General features: G+C 40.1%; 2 protein-coding genes and 1 long non-coding RNA gene across 10 annotated transcripts in view; 2 read left to right on the forward strand and 1 right to left on the reverse strand.

The window, feature by feature from the left end:
* LOC122409010 (uncharacterized) lies at positions 1–3,539 on the forward strand. The gene is made up of 8 exons (XM_043416197.1): positions 1–454; positions 579–734; positions 955–1,272; positions 1,579–1,737; positions 1,909–2,105; positions 2,234–2,405; positions 2,493–2,658; positions 2,725–3,539. Exons 1-8 carry the CDS (start codon positions 383–385, stop codon positions 3,135–3,137), a joined length of 1,653 nt encoding a protein of 550 aa, XP_043272132.1. The 5' UTR covers positions 1–382; the 3' UTR covers positions 3,138–3,539.
* Positions 3,271–23,225, reverse strand: part of LOC122409008 (G protein-coupled receptor kinase 1) — a 27,051-nt gene continuing 7,096 nt past the window's right edge. For 7 of the 8 annotated variants that reach the window (XM_043416185.1, XM_043416187.1, XM_043416192.1 and 4 more), the window contains 12 exons: positions 9,610–9,686; positions 9,446–9,519; positions 9,166–9,267; positions 8,971–9,045; positions 8,815–8,876; positions 8,146–8,389; positions 7,558–7,865; positions 7,130–7,304; positions 5,843–6,220; positions 5,705–5,759; positions 5,384–5,625; positions 3,271–5,200 (listed from right to left, as the gene is read on the reverse strand). In XM_043416185.1, coding sequence (XP_043272120.1) covers positions 5,042–5,200; positions 5,384–5,625; positions 5,705–5,759; positions 5,843–6,220; positions 7,130–7,304; positions 7,558–7,865; positions 8,146–8,389; positions 8,815–8,876; positions 8,971–9,045; positions 9,166–9,267; positions 9,446–9,519; positions 9,610–9,686 — 1,951 coding nt within the window. In that variant the 3' untranslated portion in view covers positions 3,271–5,041. Of the gene's footprint in view, positions 5,201–5,383; positions 5,626–5,704; positions 5,760–5,842; positions 6,221–7,129; positions 7,305–7,557; positions 7,866–8,145; positions 8,390–8,814; positions 8,877–8,970; positions 9,046–9,165; positions 9,268–9,445; positions 9,520–9,609; positions 9,687–10,759; positions 10,967–23,225 lie in introns of those variants that run through there. The other variant, XM_043416193.1, reaches the window with a different exon arrangement.
* Positions 11,951–14,919, forward strand: LOC122409016 (uncharacterized). The gene is made up of 4 exons (XR_006260587.1): positions 11,951–12,090; positions 12,689–12,938; positions 13,039–13,307; positions 14,034–14,919. It is a non-coding gene; the product is annotated as an uncharacterized lncRNA (long non-coding RNA).

The following is a 23,225-nucleotide window of genomic DNA, read 5'->3' on the forward strand; positions in this document are numbered from 1 at the left end:
GATAAAAATTGAAGGATCCTTAGGAACTTCGCTCTTGGCAAATTCTCATTGTCTCGAGAATTCACAAAATTGCTTATTTGTATGACAAGTGCCGGTATTCCTGTGTCGGTATGCGTTTAATTCGGACATCGATCCATCGCACCCGTGGCAACGAAAATTACGGTGCGAGGAGACGCCTGGTAGAAAATCCGTCGTACCGTCTCTTCCTCGATTTCTCTTCCCTCCCTTTCTCTTCACTGTTTCTTCGTGCCTCTCTCTCCACACCGAAACAAATCCAAGTTCCGGAGCTCGTGAGTGCCCTCGTTTTATACTTTCGTTGCGATACTTTCGTCGCGTTTACTCCCAACGTACAATTGATTCGACTATTAAATTCTCGGTCGTCATGCCAAGAGTATCGAGTACAACTGGTCTTATAGCAGCACGTGTTAGACGCGTTTGCAAACCCGAGCCAAAGGTAAATAAACAATATTTTGAGGAAACAAAATAATTTTATTTCTTTGAAGAAAAAATGGAGTTTTTCCACATCATTTTTTAATTCAGACTATCATTTCGTATTTCAATATTTTTTATTATTACAGAAAATCGAATTGATCGGATCCAGTAAACCGGCTCCTTTCACACTTCGACCATTCGCTGGACTTTTTAATCCATTTCCCTACGGATGTTCGGTTTTGTGCAATCATCCCGCGGATGGGGAAGCCAAAGAATTCGTGCGGAGGGCAAAGGAATCATGGGTAAAATCGACCATTGAAATTCATTTCAAACAAAACATGTTAAATGTAGACGGTAGCGGCTCGAAATCAAGTATTAGGTTCGCCCTTACCGACGAACCTTTGGTAAAAAATATGAAAATCAGTGCTGATTATGACATGAATTGAAAAAATTCAATTGATTGGAGCCTTATATATTTGCTTTTAATGAATTCCTATATTGAAAGAAATGCATGAAATTTAGGCCACAGAAGGAAAAGCACTCCTTTTACCCGCCGAGATGGAAATGATCCGCGCGACTCTTTTGGCTGGTGGTGTTGACCCCGATGGTCCTGGAGGAACTGAAGGGAACGCGCCTAACGTGGAAGCGACGACGACGGTGCCCGAGGAATTGTTCCGGAAGTACACGGAAACGGACTCGAGACCATTGACTCCAGCTCCGACTTTGGCCAGTGGACCGCTCACCGCTCATCGTCTTAGTAACGACGAACAACCAGCTACGTGTAATCCACGTGAACGAACAACTTTGATTCTTGATTTGAGAACGAGCTCCCAAGAACAAGTAATTTTAATTTACATAAATTTTGGCAAACTTACTATTGACGTTTCCATGAAAATTGGAAAAAAAATTGAATTAACTTCTGATCTGAATAACAATTATTTAGCTTTTTTTGTCACGAAATTTTGCTACTTTTTATTTCCTTTTTCAAATACTCTCTCGGGCCAAAAAAATTATCTTCTATTTTCCGTCGATTTCTTGACCTAGTAAAAGTGGGTGGAAAAACATTTCGAGGGAAAAAAATTTTCAGATTTCTCTTCCATTAAAATATGTTCCTCTTCTCCTCACATGCATTTCATTTTTTTTTAGGATAATGAGACACTCAGTTGGCACGCGTTGACTCTCGAGCGTCAACCAACACCTCGTAGAAGTGAGATTACGAGACCGAGCGTTGCTCAACATCAAACGAGGCCCATTGTACCTCCACCACCGTCACCTGCTCTGCCAGTTATCGAACTCAGCGACCAGGTAATTATTCATGCTGAAAAATGAGGCTTTGAAAAAAAAATTTGGAGAGTTGATAAATCCAGCTAAATTCATAATGATTTATAGTGTCATGAAAGCTAATACATAAGTATTGAATAATAAACTAATTTTTCCTCAAACTAATTCCAAAAATAAAACACATTTTTTTTCCAGGGATCTTCAAAAAACGACGAAGGCGATGATAACAGCGACAGTGATGACGAATTACCGATGCGAAGACGCGGTAAACGTCTGAGAAAACGGAAATGTCGTCGCGGCTCGACTTACGGTCAGCAGAATGAAGTCCGAGATCCGCCAGAACCTCCAGAAACTCAAGTTTCTCAAGTCGATGACGAAAGTCGACGGAATTCGTACGTTTTATTTTATTAGTCAGTTTTTCACAGACCTGAAGCTTCCAAATTTGACAATTCAAACGCAATCCGACCTTTTCTTTTATTAATGATTCTGGGGAGACTCGTATGAGGAAAAAGTTTTTTAGAGCCTTCGTAGCCACTGGCGAAGCGACCGAGGTCAAGACGCCACCACCGGAAAAACAGACTATTCAAATTCAGGAGCGTATTTTCCCATCGAGCTTCATCAGTCCAGAAATTCTTAAACATTTGAGTCGAGAATTGGACAGAGATTTGATCGAGGAAGAATTCTCTCTGAGGGTTTGTAAAATAAATTTAAAAAAAAGTTGTAATGGTTGCACGGAATGCAATGAACCGAAACTCATTTTCGGAATCGTGCAACTTCAGAGGAGACTCGCTCTCGAGGAGGCTTGGCGTGTCAGGGGTGAATTCCACTCGGTAAATCGGGGTCCTCGACAATCGACAAACATTCAGGTGCCGTTACAAAATACTCCGAGAATGTTTTCTCGGCAAAGTGCGCGATTTGAAATTCTCGACAGCGCGAGTTTGGCAGGTAAAATTTGATCTTCACGATTAAAATGACATAATTTAGCAGTAAAAATGTTGCTTGTTCTTTTAGATTTGACGCCGTTGAGTTATCTTGGAAAGCACGTTTCGCTGACTTCCGGAAGGAAATTGATTTACGGTCGTGCATTCAGCCGTTATTACGAGGAAGGAATGGACGGATTGAGAATAATTCAAGCGAATGATGTGAACGACGGGCTTGATGAAATTCTTGGTAAGCCAATGAGGGAGGATGAAAAATTACGGTTGACGGAGGCGATTGGTCCGATCGTCGAATCGTTGAATTTTCGTACTTGGTGCGGGTTGTGCGCGGCTGTTGAGAGATTGATAGCTCCGCTGCCGTCCAGAGATATCGATCCACCGGAATGGCTTGAGAGAGCGGATTTCGGCGCGCTTGAGAGAAGAATTCGCTCTATTGATATCGATCCAACGTTAGCTCGACTGTTGAGGGAAATTCGAGATCGTTAGAAAATTTCTTTTAGCACTGCAATTTGCATTATTGTTAAGAAAGTATTTACCTAATTATTATTTTTTAAATGAAAAATACCTGAAACTCGATAAACAGTACATGTCCGTACAGTAAAATGAAAACTTCGATAAATATCGCATATTTTTGTTTTATTGCTCGGTCGAACTGCGCGGTGTCAGCCCGAGCTTACACAGTTATAACAATATTCAGTTTTTTGTTGTTGTATTTTTCTTGTTTTCGTTTCTGTTCGTTATTTTGGTAATGATTTTTTAATCTTCCTGTCAATAGTATACAAACGGCCGTTTTATTATTATGTATTCATTGATTTTCACGATCGGTGAGATTCTAACACAATAGTAAACGTAATAAATAATGGATTTGTTCCTTCCTCTCTCTCTCTCTCTCGTGTTCTTTACTTCGTGTGTGTATCTTTTTTCATATAATTGCAACGATGTATACAAGTAATATAAAACGTTTTCAGGGCGTTAGTAAAATAAATTAAGTAAACGAAGAATATTACAACGTAGAATAATTAAAAGTACATTTTCATCTTGCTGGGTAATAATATATCGATTGGGTATGATACAGTATCGGTGTGTCAGTGGTCTGACGAGGGTGAACGTCCTGCTTTCATATTTTCTCGCTTGGTAAAGGGGGGAAGAAAAAATAAATGGAAAAAAGTGATATTAAAATCGAATTTTATGGAAGGAGGGATATTAAATGATCCCCAAATTCTTATGTTTCATTTATCATTATTTTAATGTGAGTGTCGGTTTGTGAATATATTTTCCTTTTTTTCATAGTTGTCCTTCAAATTATTTTTAATTTATTAATAATTTCCCGTTCAATTTGATTTCCACGGCGCTCTTTCGGCTGTGTGGTTTGGTGTGTATCGGTGTGGTCAAATATCGCTAATCGCTAACGCCACACTGCACATATACAGACTAAAACGTACAAATATAACGACGTGACGCTATGGCATCCGATTTTTACCGATCGTCCCCCCTGTCAACCCCGGACGACCCCCATTTCCCCAAGCGCGCGGGCCACGTGGGGAAAAATTAGGCAAAAATGCACGAGGAGATCGGGGGAGGCATTTCGGTCCTCTACTTTGCTAGAATCTCTATACAGCGCGACGCTATTCGCCGTACAAGATGGAGGGCAGAGGGAAGTTTATGAAACTTTCGTTTTTTAACCTTTTCGTTTTTACCGGGCCAGGTAATTCGTTAAGTAAGTAGGAAAAAAAGGATGAGGGCAGGAGACGGGTGGGGGAGGAGATTGGTGGTCGTTGGTATTACGCTAATAAGAAGTAAGGAGGTTCGAGAACTTCCACGAACAGAAGCCTCGTTGTTCTCTCACACCTCAACGCTTTCGTTATGTTTTTATCAGTTTCGCTCGTTATTTTTCGTCGCGTTTTAGGTCCTCGCATTCGCGAACTTTCCTCGTCCCTCAGAAAATTTCTCTATATCTCATCGATTTTTCCGATCTATTTCGATACACGGATCGTTCTTTTCGACATATGTGCTGATTTATCGAAGTCTCGTTGTATATTGAGCGAAGCCCTTCGCTATATTTTCATTGATATTTCGAAATTACGATGCACAATCGATGTACTCATGTGGATCGATTTGAACGATATTTCGATCTTTGAAACGCTACTTTTTTTTTATTTTTCTTCACTTTTTCTTTTATTCGTAGTATAAAAAAATTTGCTGCTGCTGGTTTTTGCTGCTGCGGGGCAGTGGGGACTGGAGTGTGACGACGATTAATCGTTTTTCTTCTTTTTGTTTCCCTTTCGTTTTTGTTATTTTTTTTGTTTCTCTTGTTGTTATCTTCTTATTAGTTTTTTTTCTTCTTTTTTTCATTCTTACGTTTCTCATACGGTTCGCGATTGTAATTATCCTCAATTGCCATTCGTCGATCGCTGAATCGGCGGAATTACCGCGTCACGCTCAGTCCCGTAGATCTTGTAAGCCTTTCTTGCCATGTTGCCCAACATCTCCATCGAACATTTATGCGCTGATCTTAATGAGAGCGCCCACTCCTTCAGACTTATCTCGTCCTAATATCAACACGATCAATTCACACGAATTAGTAATATCGTGACTTTCGATTCAGAGTTATGGATTATAATTTTTGATTGTCATTCAAAATACGAACTTTTTTGAGAGAAACGATAATAAGATTTTTATTCCATCAGTTAGTAGACAGGTTCAATGATTTTCTCAACATTATTTTTACTCACAGGATTGGTTAACACAATTTTAGCTTCGCGAGTTCGTACGACGATGCATTGTTCGCTTTTGACGAGTTGAAGATCCGCCCCAACTTCTTCGATTTGATCGAGAAATACGAGCTCCGGCTTCGTCGTCGATTCCGGATGTAGTTCCAACCTATTAGGGTAGAGCTTCGCATATCGCGTTTGCCAAGCGCTTGCAAATGGTCCACCCAATTTTTTAATGTAACCGTGTAAAATACAATCGGATTCTGAAAAATAGAATAAATAATGAATGAAAAAGAATTTTTGGTAAAATTTGAGATTAATATGTTTGTTTTATTCTTAAACCTTTTTCGTCCGTATCGAATCGTAATTTTTGCTTCGCTTTTTTCTTATTCTCCATCTGTAAAAAAAAAATTTTTTTCTCATTAACCAAAAATAAATAATTTTTTTTTTTTTAAATGAGTGTAGAAATGAAGATCAAACCTTGTCAGCCTCGTTGTTTACAGTTTCGAAAACGGTTTCGGCGACCTCGGCTTGCCACCTTTCCGACACGACGAGAGGAAAATTTTTGTAAAGGTCCTGATCAGCGTCTGTGAGTTTTATGCCTTTGGTGTCTTCTTCGTCGAAGGAACCGATGTCAAAAGCATCGGCTGCGTTGACTTCACCACGCGGGGGAATAAGCGGCGGTGTGTATTTTTGTAGATAAACCTGTTGCCAATCTATACCACTGAAAAACTGGTGCCTTTTTAGCTCGTCAGCTCCTTCCCCTTGACAACCAAGCCTTTGGCTAATATCCCGTTGTAGCAAACCTTCCAAAAGCGATCGAAGCTCCCGCGAAAAACTTTCGGGTAATTCGACATTCTGTAAACATTATTTTTCATTTAATCCCATTTTTCTCATTCGTAATTATAACACGATTGATTATTCTCCACAAAGTTCAGACTCGGGGTCGATGGGTACATCGAATAAATTGACAAAAGTAAAGATAAGAAGATTTAAAAATTAACAAATCGCTTCAGGACAAGAATTTTCATTGGTGAAAACTGAAAGTTCCAATTTCGAAACGTTAAAAAAAGTAGAAACGTAAAGGAAAATTAATTTGGAGCCCAATTTTCAATGAATGTTTGAATGGACGCGAATTTTCGATAATGCACTTTTGATTTTTCACTCTCGAGAGACAAAGAGAAAGAGATATCGTGCTCCTGCTTATTCTCTTTCTGTCTCGCTTTCTCTTTCTCGAGCCCTCGCCCGGGGCAAAAGCCGAGCCTTTGAAAATCGATCGTGCCATGAGCCACGCTGCTTGCTCTCTTTCTCTCTGTACCGGCTCTCAACGTCCTCACACCCTTGACTCACGTACTGGGTGTGGAATTCCCGAGACGATGTGTGAAAAAACATTGAGATAAATATTTCACGAGTAGATTGAAAAATGTAATTTTTTTTCTGGACCAAGTCCATTTGAGATTTTCATTGCTCGCGATAGCAGAGAGAAAGGGAGAATCGTTTCATTATTTTGCATGGCAGTCAAAAAGAAGAGGTAATCGAGGGAAGGCAAATTTACTTTTTAAATCAAGTGAAACATTGATCAATCGAAAAATTTTCAATATTTTCTCCCTTTTAGAAATAGAACCTTCAGCAAAGTCGAAAACCAATCAAATTTGAAGTAAACAAACGATAGTCCTTGAGGTCCAAACGCATGAATCTTTCGTTTTTTTTTCTTTTGTTTTTTTTTTTTGGAATAACGAATCGATGATTTAAAATGTTGAAACCGACCATCGTAAGCGTCATGCGATCTATCTCGTGTTTGTCTTTTGTTTTGTGCTGTCTGAAAGGACTATGACCCTTGAGAAGTTTGTACAGCATGCATCCAAAGGAAAACCAATCAGCGCTTGAGTCATACGGCGTTCCCTTCGACAAAACTTCCGGAGCCATGTAACCATGAGTACCGCTGAAAAGTAGAAAATTGATCAACAAAATGAGAAAAATTCGAAAATATGAAGGAATGCCAGGAAATTCTCTGGGCTCCGGTGAATGAAAAAGCTCGAGTTTTCCATTCTTTTAATGCATCATCAAGAAAATTCTTACACAAAAATGTTTTCGATCGATATATAACGAACAATGGAAAATTAATGAATCAAGTGTTTATAGAAACCCGTGAAAATTTGACGCCCGCATTTCAGTCTCGACCTAATTATACTCACACACTGGCCTGAGGTTTTTTCTTTGAAAAATCGCAAGCAAGTCCGAGGTCCGATATTCTAACGTGGCCATGCTCATCTAACAATATATTGGCAGGTTTGAGGTCACGATAGACGATTGCTCTTCGATGCATATGTTCCAGACCTAGTATCACTTCGGCCGCATAAAATTTCATCTCGGGCTCGTCGAAAACACCGTGATGACTAAGATGATAATGAAGGTCGCCACCGTTCATGAGATCAAGAATGAAGCATAATTTGTCGGGTGTGTGAAACGCGTAGGTCATACACACGATGAATGGGCAGTCGAACTGTTGACGGAAGAAAAGCAACAATTATCAAAACATAACTGACACAAAAAGAAATTCATTTTTTTATTCGCTTTTGCAACGTTCGTTCGAAAATCGTTTTTACCGAGGGACGATTGATAATAAAAATCAATTTTTCTATAGAATTCTTGTAACTACATTTTGCAATGAAAATATTAAAAAAAAAAAAGTTAATTGTAACTTTAGCTGTAGATATTTGAGAAAATTTTTTATTTTCAAATTGCAATATTGAGGAAAGTAAGGATGCGAAAAATCTACTGACCCCGGTACTGACTAGGGACAACATTATCCTTTCGTTGAGGGCCAACGTTTCGCCCTGTTTCATTTTAATACGTTTTTTGTCGAGGCACTTCATCGCGTACATTTTGCCAGTGTCGGCCTTGCGGCAGCCGTAAACTTCGCCGAAGCCTCCGCGTCCGATAATACGATGAACACTGAAGTCGTTCATTGTCAGTTGAATATTTAATTCGAGATTTTTCCACTGACAAAATCGGGTGTATTTGTCGCTGAAAATAATTCAAAATTTCATCAAATCTCGTATGGGCAGTTCCAAAATTACAAAAATCTCGAATCTATGAATAATCAAAATCGACGATTCCATCAAGCTTTTCTTTTCACTCTAAAATCTCCGATAAAATCATCTTCGTCGAAACTTTCGTTATGCTCACTGACCCAAAAGCACCGAAATCGGTGATCGTTCGCCAAAATAACGCTCAAGAAAATCTCAATGATCGAGGACCGAATGTAGAAAAAAAAATCATTTTAAAAAACCGTTCGAACAGTTTTTTTCTTCATTCATCTTGAGATCGGAGTGAAAAGAAGCAAAGCAGCTTCGGGGGAGTAGGAAATAAAATATTTTTCAACATTCCTTTCTGAATAATGACAAAAAAATTAGAGGAGGGGGGGGGGGGGGGGAGGAAAAAATATTCACCTTTCCAGGAACTTTTTGAACGGCTCTCCCCTCAGATGATTAAATATTTCCTCGATGTAAGGCTGCAACGAACAAACACCTTTTTTCTTCAACTTGAATATAATATCGACATAACGAGGGGAGAACGTAGAATTGGGGCTCTAAGCGAAAACCCACCTCGAACAATTTAACGGGAACTTCATTCTTCATAAGGTATTGACGTACGTGTGAGACAGCCTCGGCGGAATACTCCTGCAAGATAATATCCCGGTGTTTTGTTACCTTCGTCATCTACGAAACGAAAATTCAAAAAAAAAAAAAAAAAAACAAAAAAAAACAAGTTCTAATATTTTTTCTATCTCATAGTATTACGTGTGTGTGCGCTAATAATTCCTTCATTATGAAATTGTCGTAGATTTCTCGCGCGTGTTTTCTCCTCTCTTCGGGGCACTCGAGTTTCTCGTACGCCTTTATCTAAAAAGTTATGAAATTTAAGTATTTTTCGCGTTCCAAATGTTAATAATTACGCGGCAATTTCTACTTCGTTGGAATAAACGTTGACGAGTAAAAAAAATTGTTTCCAACGATGATACAGTGCTAATGAAAGTATGACAGTGTCGATATGAATGATAATAAATTATTGATTTTTTACCTCTTCGTAAAACCTAAGTTGAGATATTGGTTCTTCCGCTACAGTTTCGCAGAAGTCTTTGAATAAAAGGGATCCTGTTTCAAAGAAGTTGTGAAAAGTATTAGGCACTGATTCAACCGATACAAATTGAAGGAAAAAATCGAAAAAAATACGTTTGGACTCACCTAAAATTTGATTGAATATCTTATCGAAGTTTACTTCGTTTTTCTTCTCCAAGTATTTGTGCATTACGCTCCGGACACTGAAACAGTGAAAATGATTCGTGATAATAATTATAAAAATTACGACGGTTAGTAACAATTTATAAACTAAGCATGTTGACAGTTTTGATTTATCAGCCTTTTTCAAAGCTCCACAATCATCGATATTATTGAAATCTTTGTATTTTTCCGAATTAATATTCTCACTCATAAGGTCATTCTTGTTATTGTTTTTTTTTTGTTGTGCGAGCTGACGTCATTGTCACGATTGAAATAATTGCGGACGAAATCATCACAGCTATGATGGTTTTATTGACGTCATGAACGTCTTTATGATCGTTATATTGGTTGTTATTCTACTTTGACCCAGATCTCGATTACATAAATAATTAACATGGAGAGTGTTGCCCTTGAATACTAAAACATAATATACGCAGGCTCACACAATCGATTGGCCAAAAGTTTTATTATTTTTGTTTGAGAATCACGTTCGAAGATTTCATGCCCCGCGCATGCGATTCCGGACAAAACTGTTGTCTCGTTTGGGAAACGTATGGTGTCGTTGTATCGTAAAAAAATAATGTGCCAGAAGAGCGTTGGAGAGAAAGAGTGAGAAAGAGGGGGGAGGGTTCGTGCACACGAAACGCAAAATGTCGAATTCAGAAGTTCCCGTGCGACGTCACAGAAGCCATACTTATCGTTCGATTCATGAGGAGTAACGCTAAAGTCTCGTGAATCGCATTTATTTTCATGCCCAAAGCTCCGACGGACTGTGTGGACGAAGAAGAAAAAAGAAAGAAAAAAAGTAGAGCGTTCCCAGCCTGGTGGCCTTGCTCGAGGATCGCCGATAGAGAGAAAGGAAACGTATCGACGGGTAGGGAGGGGTGTGATCCGTTAAATCATGCACAAAGGGCCGGCCGAAGAACACCTGTCCATGAATCCTTTCGTTTCGATGGAAAAAAAAACACTGTGTTTTATCACTGCACAATTAATTGATTTGATCGAAAAAACTCGTTTCGAATTGACCTGATAAATCAATTTCGTCGAGTCAGCTTAGTGGGTGGCACTTGCCCTGCTTTTACGACACGTATTCGAAAAGAGCACGTGAATTAACCTCGAAATTAGACGGCCGAGACGTAGAGTAGCGTCGAAAATTTAGTCGAGTGCGTTCCCCGTAGAGCTCGTATGGATTGAGAAAAAACATTCCTCGAGTGCCCGAAGCAGTGTCCGAACCGATTAAACCACACGAAAAAGATGGTGGAAGATTTCGAAAGGCATTGAAAATCGTTCAGTAGATCCGGGGGTACGAAAGTTCAGTCGCTTCGTGCCCAAACTAATATTTCTCTGTCCAGATCCGATCGGCCTATTACTACCAGACTCTGAGTTCAATCACTTTTAACGCTTCGTTGTTGGTTTTTTTTTTCAAAAGCTTCGTCCCCACCCACCATCAATTTCATTCGTTCCAAGAACAATCCGAAATTTATTTGTAATTTATTCCGTGTAATTTGTGCTTGGAGCGAAACACATTTTCTCGAGACTCATTTGAATAAAAGTTCGATTCGAAAGAAGAGGGGTAGGGAAAGGTGTGATTTAAATATTTTGATGAAACGGCGATAAGGTTCTGACGCTATGAAATGTAAGGAGATAATCCATGGGTCTATAATTACTTCATTAGGCAACTCATAGAGCCGGGGCAATTTCAATCAGTGCCTGAACTAATCTCCTCTATTTTCTCGTTTTTTTCCCCCATAATTTTTTTTCGCTTCATAGGTTACGTGTCATGTCAACGAAAACGACGAGAAAGAGAGGGGGCGGGGAGGGGAGGGGAGAGCGGGAACGAAGCTTCGCATCGTTGCACGTGTTTGTTGTACGTATTTAAATAAATACACACATGTATAGCACACATGATTAGCGAGGCACGTGGAAAATTGTGTAGGAAAAGTGTAGACGATAAAAGTGTAAAAAGTAGCGCACGATAGACAGAAGAAAACGGCTAGAGGGGGCGCGCGCACGCTACAAACAAGTCGAGCGTACAAAGCGGGGAAAGGGAGAGTTATACACTTTGATCGAACGTACACATTAACCTATTAATAGGTACACCGCCCATATACATTCTGCAAGCTTGCGATGATCTTCATCGCTCGTGCGAACGTTTAAGAGTCTTTTCTCTTTCTCTTTGCGTTCTCACTCTCTTTCTCTCTCCGTACAATCTTCTAAAACGCAATATAATCCATAGCCCACGAAACTAGATGGCGACACCGCTCGAAAAAAGGGCAGTAGCTCGCTCGCGTCGATTGGCCGGCACGAGAGCGACACCACGAATCGCAGATTTCGTTTCTGTGTAAATAACGGCATAACGGTTATAGAAAATGATTTACACCGGCATCAATTATAACCATGTGGTTTGTGAAAAGTAAACAAAAGCGGGGCTTCCTTTCGAGATAAGTGAGTATTTAGCAATTTTATTGTGTTTCCGAAGTTTCATATTTATCAAGAGAAACTTTTTCAACGATAAAGAGTCTCGAGGATCGGAGGGGTCCAACAATAAACTTCCGAACCGAATGATTTGTGTAACGAGGGCGGGGCAAGGTCGTGTCAACATAACCTCAGAAAATGTCTATCACACTCGCCTCGAAGACGCCTTGATGGAATGAGAAAAAAATGGCGTAGTCGTATGCGTGATTGATGAAGACACTCCCAAGTTTTTTGATTCCGCAAATTCGTTTTCAAGAATGGCCACTTCGATGTTGTCGATTACAGCCTCTTCGGCAATTCGTACTTCGCCAAGCTTCTAAAATATTGTGCTTGAAAATATTGTGTTCGTACGTGTGACAGACCACGATGAGCGACATTCCGCTTGTTGTTCAATTGGAATTGAAATGAAAAAATGAATCCACCATAATTGTTGCTTTATTGATCCATACGCCGTTAATTGATTGGGTCGTCTGTGATCGTTGGATGTTCGTCCGTCACAGCTGTTATATTTCGAGTCGAGTGGACGTCATATCGACTAATATTAATACCGCATCGCGTACTTTTGCAGTGGCGCGGATCGTTCTTTCGTCTCAGCCAGCATTGGTCAGCGACGATAAACGGATCGTTTGTTGCGTTTGATCCTCTCGCACATATACATCTCTCTTCACAGACAACAATATTTCATCGGTGTTAAATTGGATGCACGTCTCGATCAGAGCGATATAACACCGATGTTTGTACTCACTGCTAGCGCACCAATGCTATGGATTCCGGTTCAAATGGCTTATTGTTCTCCTACGAACTATACAACGCGTCACGTGATTATCGATATTGTGCACGTTACATATTCCGATGTACCGTAATATCGCCAATCTATTGTGCAATTATTCGCGTCATCGTAAATTTTATCATTTCCAGTTTTGAGATGGAGTTTCCGTCTTCTTTGTCTCTTCGAACGTACTCGTCGATGTATCAGCAGTTCGAGAGATGGCGCGTTTTCTTCCTTCCCATTTGTGGCTGCTGCTCTTCCTCGGCTTAGAGCTTCGTACGTTCCGGGCTTTTCTTCATTTTATCACATAACTCCTTGCGGTCGGTCATCGATTAGACGAGATTTTTTATATAAGCAACGCCGAGACCAATCATTGGCCCCTGTGCTTTAAGGATGTTGGAAAACTCGTCTGTCGTGGGTAAGTTTTGATAATTTATTTTCGTTGATAGTGCACATCTCGCACAATCAATAAGAGGAAATTTTTGACAGGTCGCTCACTGGAATATATTCGGCAATAATATAAATCTGATGCTTGCACGCGACGAATTAAATAATTTCATTGATGAAAATGGTCTTCCATTGACGATATTGATTAATTTAAATGCTTCCGACTCATTCGACTATCTCGAGGGCTCTCGAATTTGGAGCATCTGCTGAAATATCAGAACAACCGGTGGTTGCTAATTGAACGTTCAATCACGAAGTAATTTTCATCTATCCAATTTTTACGTCACGTTATCGATCGTCGATTCTTCATTCATTAGTGAAATTGCAATAATTTAAGTAATTCGAATATGGGGCAAACGGGGTATTTGAAAAATTAGAAAAATGTTTGTTTTTTTTTCTTCAATTTTCTATACTGTAAAATTGAAAATGGCAATTCTTTCAGAGTTTCTTTTTTTTATCTTTCTCAATTTTCATTGTGCCTTCGTTTTTTCTACACGAGCGAAGTAAAATTTGGAAAAATACTGGTGAAAACTCAGTGGAATGAAGATAATGAATAATAATGAAGCTTGTACTGCGATCGTTGGCGACGCTGTTCTCGAATATTTTCTTATGCAAACAGTTCCCATTCAATTTGTAAAATATTCCAAACATGAATTTCATGAAATAATGGTTTTTCACACTGTTACATTCTTTTCAGATTGCCACACATGTAAAAATACAGAGATCGAAAATACGGCCAATAGATGTTGGAGCTTCGACACAGCTATTTCCGGTGGTTCGTGCAGCAACGATACGAATTCTTTGACTTTCAACAAACATTGTGCCGAGACTCTGGGAGTTTCGAAGCGTTAATCTTTCCGTGACCGGCTGGAGTCAAGAATGGGGCGAATTTGTATTTTAGTCGGATATTTTCTTTTCATTTTTATATCGTTCCTCATTTTGGGTTCAAACACGTTTGAAAAATGTGTTTAAAGAAGCGAGCATCACTAGTCGATTTCACGTTTGCGTTCTTCCCCCTCCTCGCTCTTTATTATTTCTATTCGGCTGGACTATGAATATCTCTCTCTCTCTTTCTCTCTCTCTCGAATCGACTGTTTATTTTCACTAATTGCTTCACTGTTTTTTCTTTCTTTCTCGTTCTGTCAATTACTGCATTTTTTATTCTCGCGGGAGAGGAGAGGGGGGGCGGCGTGCGTTGTGGAATCTACACACGTCATTCGTGCACCGCAAAAAGCTCCGATGATAAGAACCACTCGTCTTTCCTACTTGCATTATCGTTAAAACCGCACCGCTTTCCCAGATATATGCATATAAATAGATGTGATTGTTAATGAGTTTAAATTTAACGGGGGAATCGAGGGTCACGGGAACGAAGCTGAAAAGCAAGCGGCGAGGAATCTCAGCGGTACGATTTGAATCTGTGAAAATGCTTCGTTCAATAATGCATTTTAAGGAGGGAAATCGACAAAGTTAAACGATTTTCGAGACTGAAGGTTATTGAAGAATCTTTTGAACCGGGGAGCAGCAGCGGAGGAAGATTGAGTGGTGAATAAATGAATCAGGAAAAGAAGCTGACTGGTGGAGCGTGCAATAAAAAAAAAAAAAAAAAAAAAAAAAAAACATACAGGACAAAGTGGAGAATAATTGAATTAATGTCATTTGGAGAGAATTTTGTCATAATGCTTGTTGGCGATAAATGTCGATATTTACTTATCTCCGGGGCAAAGAGAACTCGGCGAAATCAGCTTTATTGCCGGACTCGTCACAAACACAAACACGTCATATCGGGGAGAGAAATCGAGCGGAAGAAAGCCCGGAGGGGAGGAGAGAAGCTTCCCTAAGGAGAAGAGTGGGATAAACTTCCGGCTATGCAGGAAGTGCAAAGCTTCCCCAGCCCTTCCCCTCGACGAAATCGATCGGTTCTGTTGCTGCTGCGCGCAGGGTACGCTCAGCCGCGAGGACTCGCGACGACAGATTTTTGTTTCCTCGTCAACCCCCCACACCCCGAGTCACGTTTAATGAAGAGGGATGCCGAGGCAGAAAGAAATATTCCAACTGAGATAACAAAAAGCGAGTTTTCTCTGGACGAACTTGTTTTGCTCTCGCTTGTCCTTTGCCTCTCGAACTCGTCAGAATGTTCGCTACACTCTTCTCATTCTCTGCTAACCGTCCACTTAGCTTATGACAAATCTTTCTTATTCTTCATGCTTCTTCGTCCTATTTCGATCTCCGGCTCTCGGGCTCGAGCACAAAATCGTAGAGGCAGTTTTGGTGGAAGCATGACGCACCATTTTCCTCGGGGATTTTCATAGTTATATTTCTATGATTACTGCAAGCTTCTGGAAACTCAAAGTCTGTAAACTCGCTTGCTTTTTTCATACCAAAAATCGTTGCTTTCGAAAGAGCCGAATTTTGACTCCGTCAAATAGAATGAGGCCGAATCGAATTTATAGATAAACTCGAATTCAGGTATTTGCGAAAAGGGGATAAAAAGTTGTCGATTTGAAAAGTTGCGGGTGCGCCCCTTCGTATTTCACGGAGTTTATCAAAATGAGTCGATCCCCGGGGAACGCAACGTGACAAAATAAGATTCTGAACGATCTGAATAACCGATCAGTCCATCAATTAGGAAGGGGATGAAATTGATCGATTTCGTGGCATAACTCATGAGAGAAATTCAACAAATTCATTTCGTAACGAGTTGTTTTCGTTCATTCAAATGAACGAGCTCATGAAAGCACAGACTCTCTCGAGGACGTGGAACAAAAAGAGCGAATAAATAATGCATCCTTTGCGAATAGATGCTGCTTACGAAATTTAATGAAATTCGGAATAATTCACTGTATAGAGAGGAAATTGAAGGAGGGTTTACGTAAGGAGATGAAGAGGAAGAAATGAAAAAGAAGAAAAAAAGGCGAGGGTTCGGGAGTAGGAAGAGGGCGTTGACAGGAGGAGCAGGGCATCGGGGCAGGACATCCCCTCGCTCAACGGGTTCCCTGTGTACCTACCGTCCTCCGAGAATTTCCTCCGTCAACTCGATCTTTCATTCACTCTAGCGAGGAATAAAAAATTTTCTACCCCGAGACGAAAATGCACGGGAAGAAATGTACTCTCTTCCTTCTCCCCAGCCCAGCCTCTGGAGTGTAAAACCCTGTCTCAGTTAAATGTCCTCTCTGACCTTATCTGCAACGTCTGCGTTGTCGAATTAAGATTGCTCCCCGTAAAAACTTCAACTCGGCAGCTACAATCGTCGGGTACGTTTTTTATGGAGAAGCATTTAAATTCCTATTCGAGAATTCTTCAATTTCAAACCCCTCGAAGCTCGCCCCATTTTGTCAAGTTTCATATTCCGCCAATTATCGTGGATGGAAAAAAAAATGCTGCGATTTGAATTTTCCAACAATTCGTACGATTCGTTCCGTCGGGAATCGTTTCGCACTCGATGCGAGCAAGAATTTCACGAGCGTTTGTTTCGTCCATGAAATTGAACCGACATCGTTTTAATTGAAATCTCAAGCGATTCCTTTCAGGCGCGGTCAAATAAAATGGAAAATAGTCAAACCTGAGATTTCGATCCCATCGAGAAAGCAGCATCCGGGGAAACCGGAGGAATATTTTCGAGCATTTCTCCCAGTTTTCCCGGGCCTTGCAGTGAAGAGTGAAGAGCAAAAAAACTTGGAAAATAAAAAACAGAAAGAAAGAAAGGCTCGTTGCAGGAGAAGGGAATTGGGGTTGGCTCGACTCGAGGGAGACTCGACGGACTTATTGGCAATTTTCTCAAGTGGGACAGCCTCCGTTCCGCGAAGGGTTATGGGGGATGGAGCAAATAGTTGGAGAGACTGATAAAAAAAATAAAGAAAAGGGGAGGAAAAAAAATTTACAGCAGGATAAAAATGTTGAACGAAAGCGAAAAAAATGACGTGGAAAAAGGAAATACGTTGGGAGAAGAAGAAAAAAAATTACGGGAAGGAGAAAGGTCAGTCGAGTATCAAGTCGAGTTCGTTTCTCCGGCAAGTTGGCGTCATCCGACTCCCTGTTTTTCTACTCATCCTCGCAAAGAAGAGGTCCAAGAGGGTGTAGAACGAGTATACGAACCGCAAAGGCTTTTGTGCACAGAGAATGAGGTGTAAGGGGCTGTGTACAAGCTTCTGGGCAAGCATTCGTCCCCTCACCCTGCCTCCCTCGCCCTTGACGTTACCCCTCGGGGGTTAAGTCCGATGCAGAGGAGTGGCAACAGAAGAGAGAGCTCCAAACACATTTTTCTTCGCAGGAGCCCCCCCCCCCCGCTTCCTTCGTTTTTATCTTCCTTTTCACCCCCCCCCTCCTTTTTTTCGTTTCTTTTGCATTTCCCCTCCTATTTTTTGTGCCTCTTATCTCCCTTTTTTTGCCTTCCTCTTCGCTCTTCCTCCTTCACTTCTTTTTCCTCCCTTTTTTCCAAGAGATGCTCCTCGCCACAAAGTGTTTTCGGAGCCAAGATCGCAGCGCTGTGTTTCCCTCTGTCTCTCACTCTCTCTCTCTCTCTGTCGCTCCCAACCCCGCCACCTAACATTCCATGAATTTTTTATGCGACCGAGACCGATAAGGTGTCGCGTCTTTTGAGGCGGACTTCTCGCCCCTTCCCTTTCGGACCTCGACGAAACTTCGGTTCGAGGAGACCGATAATTTCATTTCCAAAGCGCACGTCACTCCGTTCGGACATCGAGCTTTGGATACTTGAACTCCAAAAGCCTTGAAAAGACAATCGAACGTTTCGGAGCTACAATCCCAATGAAAAATCTTCGCCCACTTCCGCTCTTTCGTTCGCCGCCGTACACGAATCTTCGAGTACCCAGTTTTTCAACAACTCCGGACGGTTTTGTTTGCCCATTTACTCCTCGAATCATCGTGTTCCTACGGTCAATGAAAATATCGAGGAAATCAAGTAACCGCGAGAACTCGACGAGTAAACGAATCGCTGATACTGCGATAATCCGCTTAATCTAATCTAATCGAGAACACGCGGCTAAGGTTTTACGATGTTAAATAATAAAAAGTTGAGAATGTTTTTGCTCCGCACGTACACAATGCAATACAAAGTATTGCATTTCATTTTATTATTTATTTATTTGGCCAAGATGATGACACTTTGAAAAACAAACGTTTGATGAGATCAAGAAGTTTCATTCCCACTTTCCAATACAAAATCCTCCAGCTATCGTATCATTCCGATGAAAATCTCAAATCGTTTGTTCTGCGGCGGTGAACCTCGCGAGCTCTTAACGAGTCTTTAATCTGTCCGAGCTTATGGATCAAACGTTTTACGGCGATCGGACGAGCACCTTGCGCAACGATCTCCCAACCAAAATCGACAACTTGCAGCGGAGAGATAACGATCGAATTATAGCCCCAAAGTGATGCATCAGTTGTCTGAGTGCGAGAGAGATAGCAGCGTGTGGAAAACTGGGGAAAACCGGATAAATGGAAAAATACGAAATTCTTTTCTCATTTTAACATTTTTTTGGATTTTATTTTAATAAAACACTCAATTTAGTCTTAGAATAAGTAGACAATGTTCATGACGCTGAAGTTTCCAACGAAATGATCTAAAAAAACTCTCAAATAATTCCAGTAAATCTCCAATTTTCTTCCCTGCCGAATTTCCAATTCGTTATTTTTTAAGCCGCATCAATAATTCGTGAAATAAAAAAAATAATTAATTATAAATCTTTTTTTCCTTCATTTCGTTCAACTCCAACGTTGCAAACTTCAACTCCGTACAAAGTTCGTAAACCTTGGCTCAACGCGATATTCCGTTAGCACCCCAGATTTGCCCCTGAATCATTGGAAAACGACATTTCAAGATGAAAATATAAGCAATGTTGTAAAACAATATGACTATAAACATCGAATAATGAGGACCACAAGAATGGAAATAAAAGAAACATAGGCGAGAATGAGGGGGGTGGGAATATGGGAAGGGAAAGATCCAAAGGGAAAGCGAATGTAGAAAATGTGAGAAAAGGAAACTTTGGCACACGAGTGCAGCGAAACAAAAGCGCACACGAGGAAAGCAGAGGTAAAAGGAGTAGAAAGATGGCTGGAGAAAACAGCAGGAGAAGGAGTGGAAGATGATAATAGAGCACTATAAAACAATGCTGAAGTTTGCAACGTTGGAGTCCAACGAAATGAGGGAAAAAACATTTTTAATTAACCAATTTTTTATTTCACAAAATATCAGTGCAGCTTGAAAAACTACGAATTGGAAATTAGACAGGAAACGAAAATGGAGAATTACTGAAATTTTTGGAGAATTTTTTTAGATCGTTTCGTTGGACTCCAACGTTGCAAACTTCAGCCTCATGCACTAAAAGGAAAAATGTGAATGAAAAGAACAATTGAAGAAAATATACGTAAAGGAAAAAGAAAGATATCTGCAAGTAAACGGGGACTTTTGTAAATAGGGGGGAACTATGTAAAAACCCGTAAGAGTATACTTGGAAATAAACTACTACTATTAATTATATCGAGACTAATGAAAATTGTAGTGAAAAAAATTTCTAAGAATTTAGAGGAATACTTTTTGCTCAATTATTTTTCTAAAAATAACGTTACGAGTCATACGTTCCTTGATTGTTAAGAGCATAGATCAGTTGGTATATGAGAAACGTGAGTGCGAGAGAAATAGCTGCAAATTTGGAGAGTGAAATTTTTCGACACCATTCGCCCGATTGAAATAATAAAAGCCCAACGACGCTGAAGTTTTCAGCGTTGGAGTCGAACGACATGAACGAAAAAAATATTTGTAATTCACCAATTTATTTATTTTACGTATCATTGGCGCAGCTTAAAAAACTGCGAATTGCAAATTCGGCAAGGAACAAAATTGGAGATTTACTGAAATTATTCGAGAGTTCTTTTACATCATTTCGTTGGACTCGAACGTTGCAAAGTTCAGCGTCATAAAGCCCAGCATTTTTGCCATCGCCCTGTGTGGGCTGACTAAGCCTTTTTTCAATGGGTAAACCGGTCAAAGAATTTCTCTCGCTATTCTCATTTTATCGGAGAACAAGGTGTAACTTTTATTTATCTCAAAAAATCAAGCATGTCCGAGTAAAGCGTGCAACCATTTGACAGCTGTTTCTCTCGCACCCTCGCGAGTGAGAGATCACCTTAAGATGATGGATCAGTCGGTAATCACACCTCGAATTTTTGAAATTGAAACTCTTTGACATCGTTCGTCCGATTAAAATAATAAAAATGTCATCGTACGCAGCACGATCGCAAAAATCGGATGACATTTTTTTTTTTCGATCGGACGAACGATGTGGACAAAATTCCTTTTCAAAATTTGCAGCTATCTCTCTCGCACTCACGGTTGCGATTACCGACTGATCCATCATCTTAAGGAAGTTGAGGCTGTACAGTCATTTTTTTTACCCAAAAGTGATGACCTGTACCTTTCAAAAGTTAGGCCAGTTTACAGTTTGGCAATGTTGCATACACTTTAAAGAAAAGTTGGGGAAAAAAAGAGGAAAAACTGGTGAAAGCTCAGTCGAAAACACGAACAGTGACGATCCTAGCCTCAAAAAACTGCACGGAAAACAGATTATTATTAATATAATCTCAGCAAATCTCCTAATAAATCTGAAAAAAATTGACATTATTCGGCAAGCCTTGCTCGTGTTGCCCAAAAAATTTCATATTTTTAGCATCATTTTTAACGGAGATATCACCGAATGTGTCTTGACTTCCATAAGATTACATGTTATTTGGCCCAAATTGTTATTGATTTTTCTCAGCAACGACGCTCCTAAACTGTCTGAAAATTTAACTGATTTTTTTTTACACTTCACTTTATAAGATGCAATCGGTTTAAAAGCGGTGACACCATTTTCATTCTAATGCCTCAACTTCCTTAAGAGTAAGAAACAGTCGGAGCTTCGTACAAACATTTGAAAGATGTTTCCTCAACTGTCAAATGTTTTTCCTGGCTCTCCCCTATCAACGTTTTATCAAAGACCTCGATACTGAAACATCAACTTAAGTACTTTTGCATGTGATGTAATCGGAAGATGGTACCTTCGACAGAAGAGAAAATAAAGCCTGACGAATTTAAATGGCTTTTGAAAATGCTCATTTAATTACACACTCGAATGAATGTTGAAAAAGATGGTAGTATGAGCCTCCTCGGTGAATAGATCCTCGAAAAAAATTGGGAACGAGAGAGCTTCGCTTTGAATTCATTTCGATTAATCGATAAATTGGGGCTTGCTTTCAAACAGGATTATTCTCGACGACGCACACGGGTGGTTTGAGAAAACGAAGTCAATTACTTGACGTGAATATTTTTGAGCGAGTTTACGAGTTCGCGAGGCGTTATCGTTGGCTCTTATTTGTAAAATAAGAGAAAAATGAATTCTTTTTTTTTTCGATTATAATTTTCGTATCGTTAAATCATTATAACTGTGTCGTTGCTATTGGAAGTAACTAATGACCTACTCACGATTCTCTCTTTCTTCGGGCTCTTCACTCTGAGAAGAGCACATTTTTGTCGTAAAAAAGAAGAGTGAGGGGCAAAAGGAAGAAAAGTATCTTTAGAAAATTAGCGACACGTCGAAAACTTTGGAGATGCTCTCGTCCACTCGGGCGAAGGGAAGAGAACCATCCGAAAGAAAAAGAGAATAGAAACACAGGGGCCAAGTTCTCGAGGATTAAGCGGATATGTTCGTGCTTACACATATTTGTTTGTATGCTGGGCTCTCTCCTCTGCCCTTGACGAGCAAATAAATAACTTGAAATGTATAATCTTTGTTGACAGAGCGGTCCCAGAAATAGACTCAAATTAAAATGAATTTTTTTCCTTCCATGGCCGCGCAGTTTTTGCTTGGAACTCAACCAAATTTCAATTGGGCTTTTCCCATAAATAGTCACAACGTTTTTTGTCCGTCTGGACTGCTTTGATTAGTCACCACCAACGACATTGTCTCGGGGAGGCTGACATTTTTTGTTCGTTCCATAAATTATGGGGCTGTGGGGGTTCCTCGAATCACGTCATTTCGACCTGTCTGACGGTTCGGTTGTTTCCCTCTATTTCTAATCTCTTCAACTTCTGTGTATTTAGTAAAAATATAAAAATTTGATGAAACAAAATGGAGAATTTGGATTTTTTGGTTCAGTAGCCGTCTTGCCTGGTGATTTTTGCCTGAAAATTTCTCTCTCACTTTTTCATCCCTTCTAGACACTAATCAGAGGCACTCGCTTTCGGCTCCTGCCTTCTATGCTCACAGCCAAGCGAGAAATGCTTTGAAGTTTTGTGCTACGTGGCGAACAATTCGAACGAGCGTTTCTCCAAGTTCTGAAAAGTGTTTTTTTAAAAATCGTTTTTCAAGCGATTTTTATTTTCATTTCCAGCAGAAATGATAAACGCAAGTGAAAAATGAGAGAATTCAGCAACGGCGAGCCCCAAAGTTAAACAGCCCCGAGCGAGGGCAGGTCCGAAATGCGCTAAAAAATGTTGCGACGTACGCAGCGGCCGAGTTTTCAACAATTTTTAGCGGCCTTCGTTAAAACAGTCGAGGAAAACGAACGATTTTTCATTCAGCAAATTTGCGACGTTGGAGTCCAACGAAATAAACGAAAAAAAAAAAAAAAAAAAAAACATTTGTTATTCACCAATTTTTTATTTCGCGAACCATCGGTGCAGCTCGAAAAACTACGGATTGCAATTCGGCAGGAAAAAAAATCAGAGAATAACTGGAATTATAAGAGGCTTTTTTGAAATCATTTCGTTGGAATTAAACGCTGCAAACTTCAGCGACACGTTGAAACGACGAAACAGTCGATGAAGTATTTCATTATGGCAGAGAAATTGAAGAGAAAAACAGCTGCGAAAGTAAATTGAGGCTGGAAC

Source organism: Venturia canescens, chromosome 4 (assembly GCF_019457755.1).
Source record: "Venturia canescens isolate UGA chromosome 4, ASM1945775v1, whole genome shotgun sequence".
In the NCBI taxonomy this organism is placed as follows: Eukaryota; Metazoa; Arthropoda; class Insecta; order Hymenoptera; family Ichneumonidae; genus Venturia; species Venturia canescens.

Coding starts and splice junctions, on each gene's coding strand:
- LOC122409010 (XM_043416197.1), top strand. CDS start 383: ATGCCAAGAGTATCGAGTACAACTGGTCTTATAGCAGCACGTGTTAGA. Junction 455..578: donor TTTGCAAACCCGAGCCAAAG/GTAAATAAACAA, acceptor TTATTATTACAG/AAAATCGAATTGATCGGATC. Junction 2,659..2,724: donor CGACAGCGCGAGTTTGGCAG/GTAAAATTTGAT, acceptor TTGTTCTTTTAG/ATTTGACGCCGTTGAGTTAT.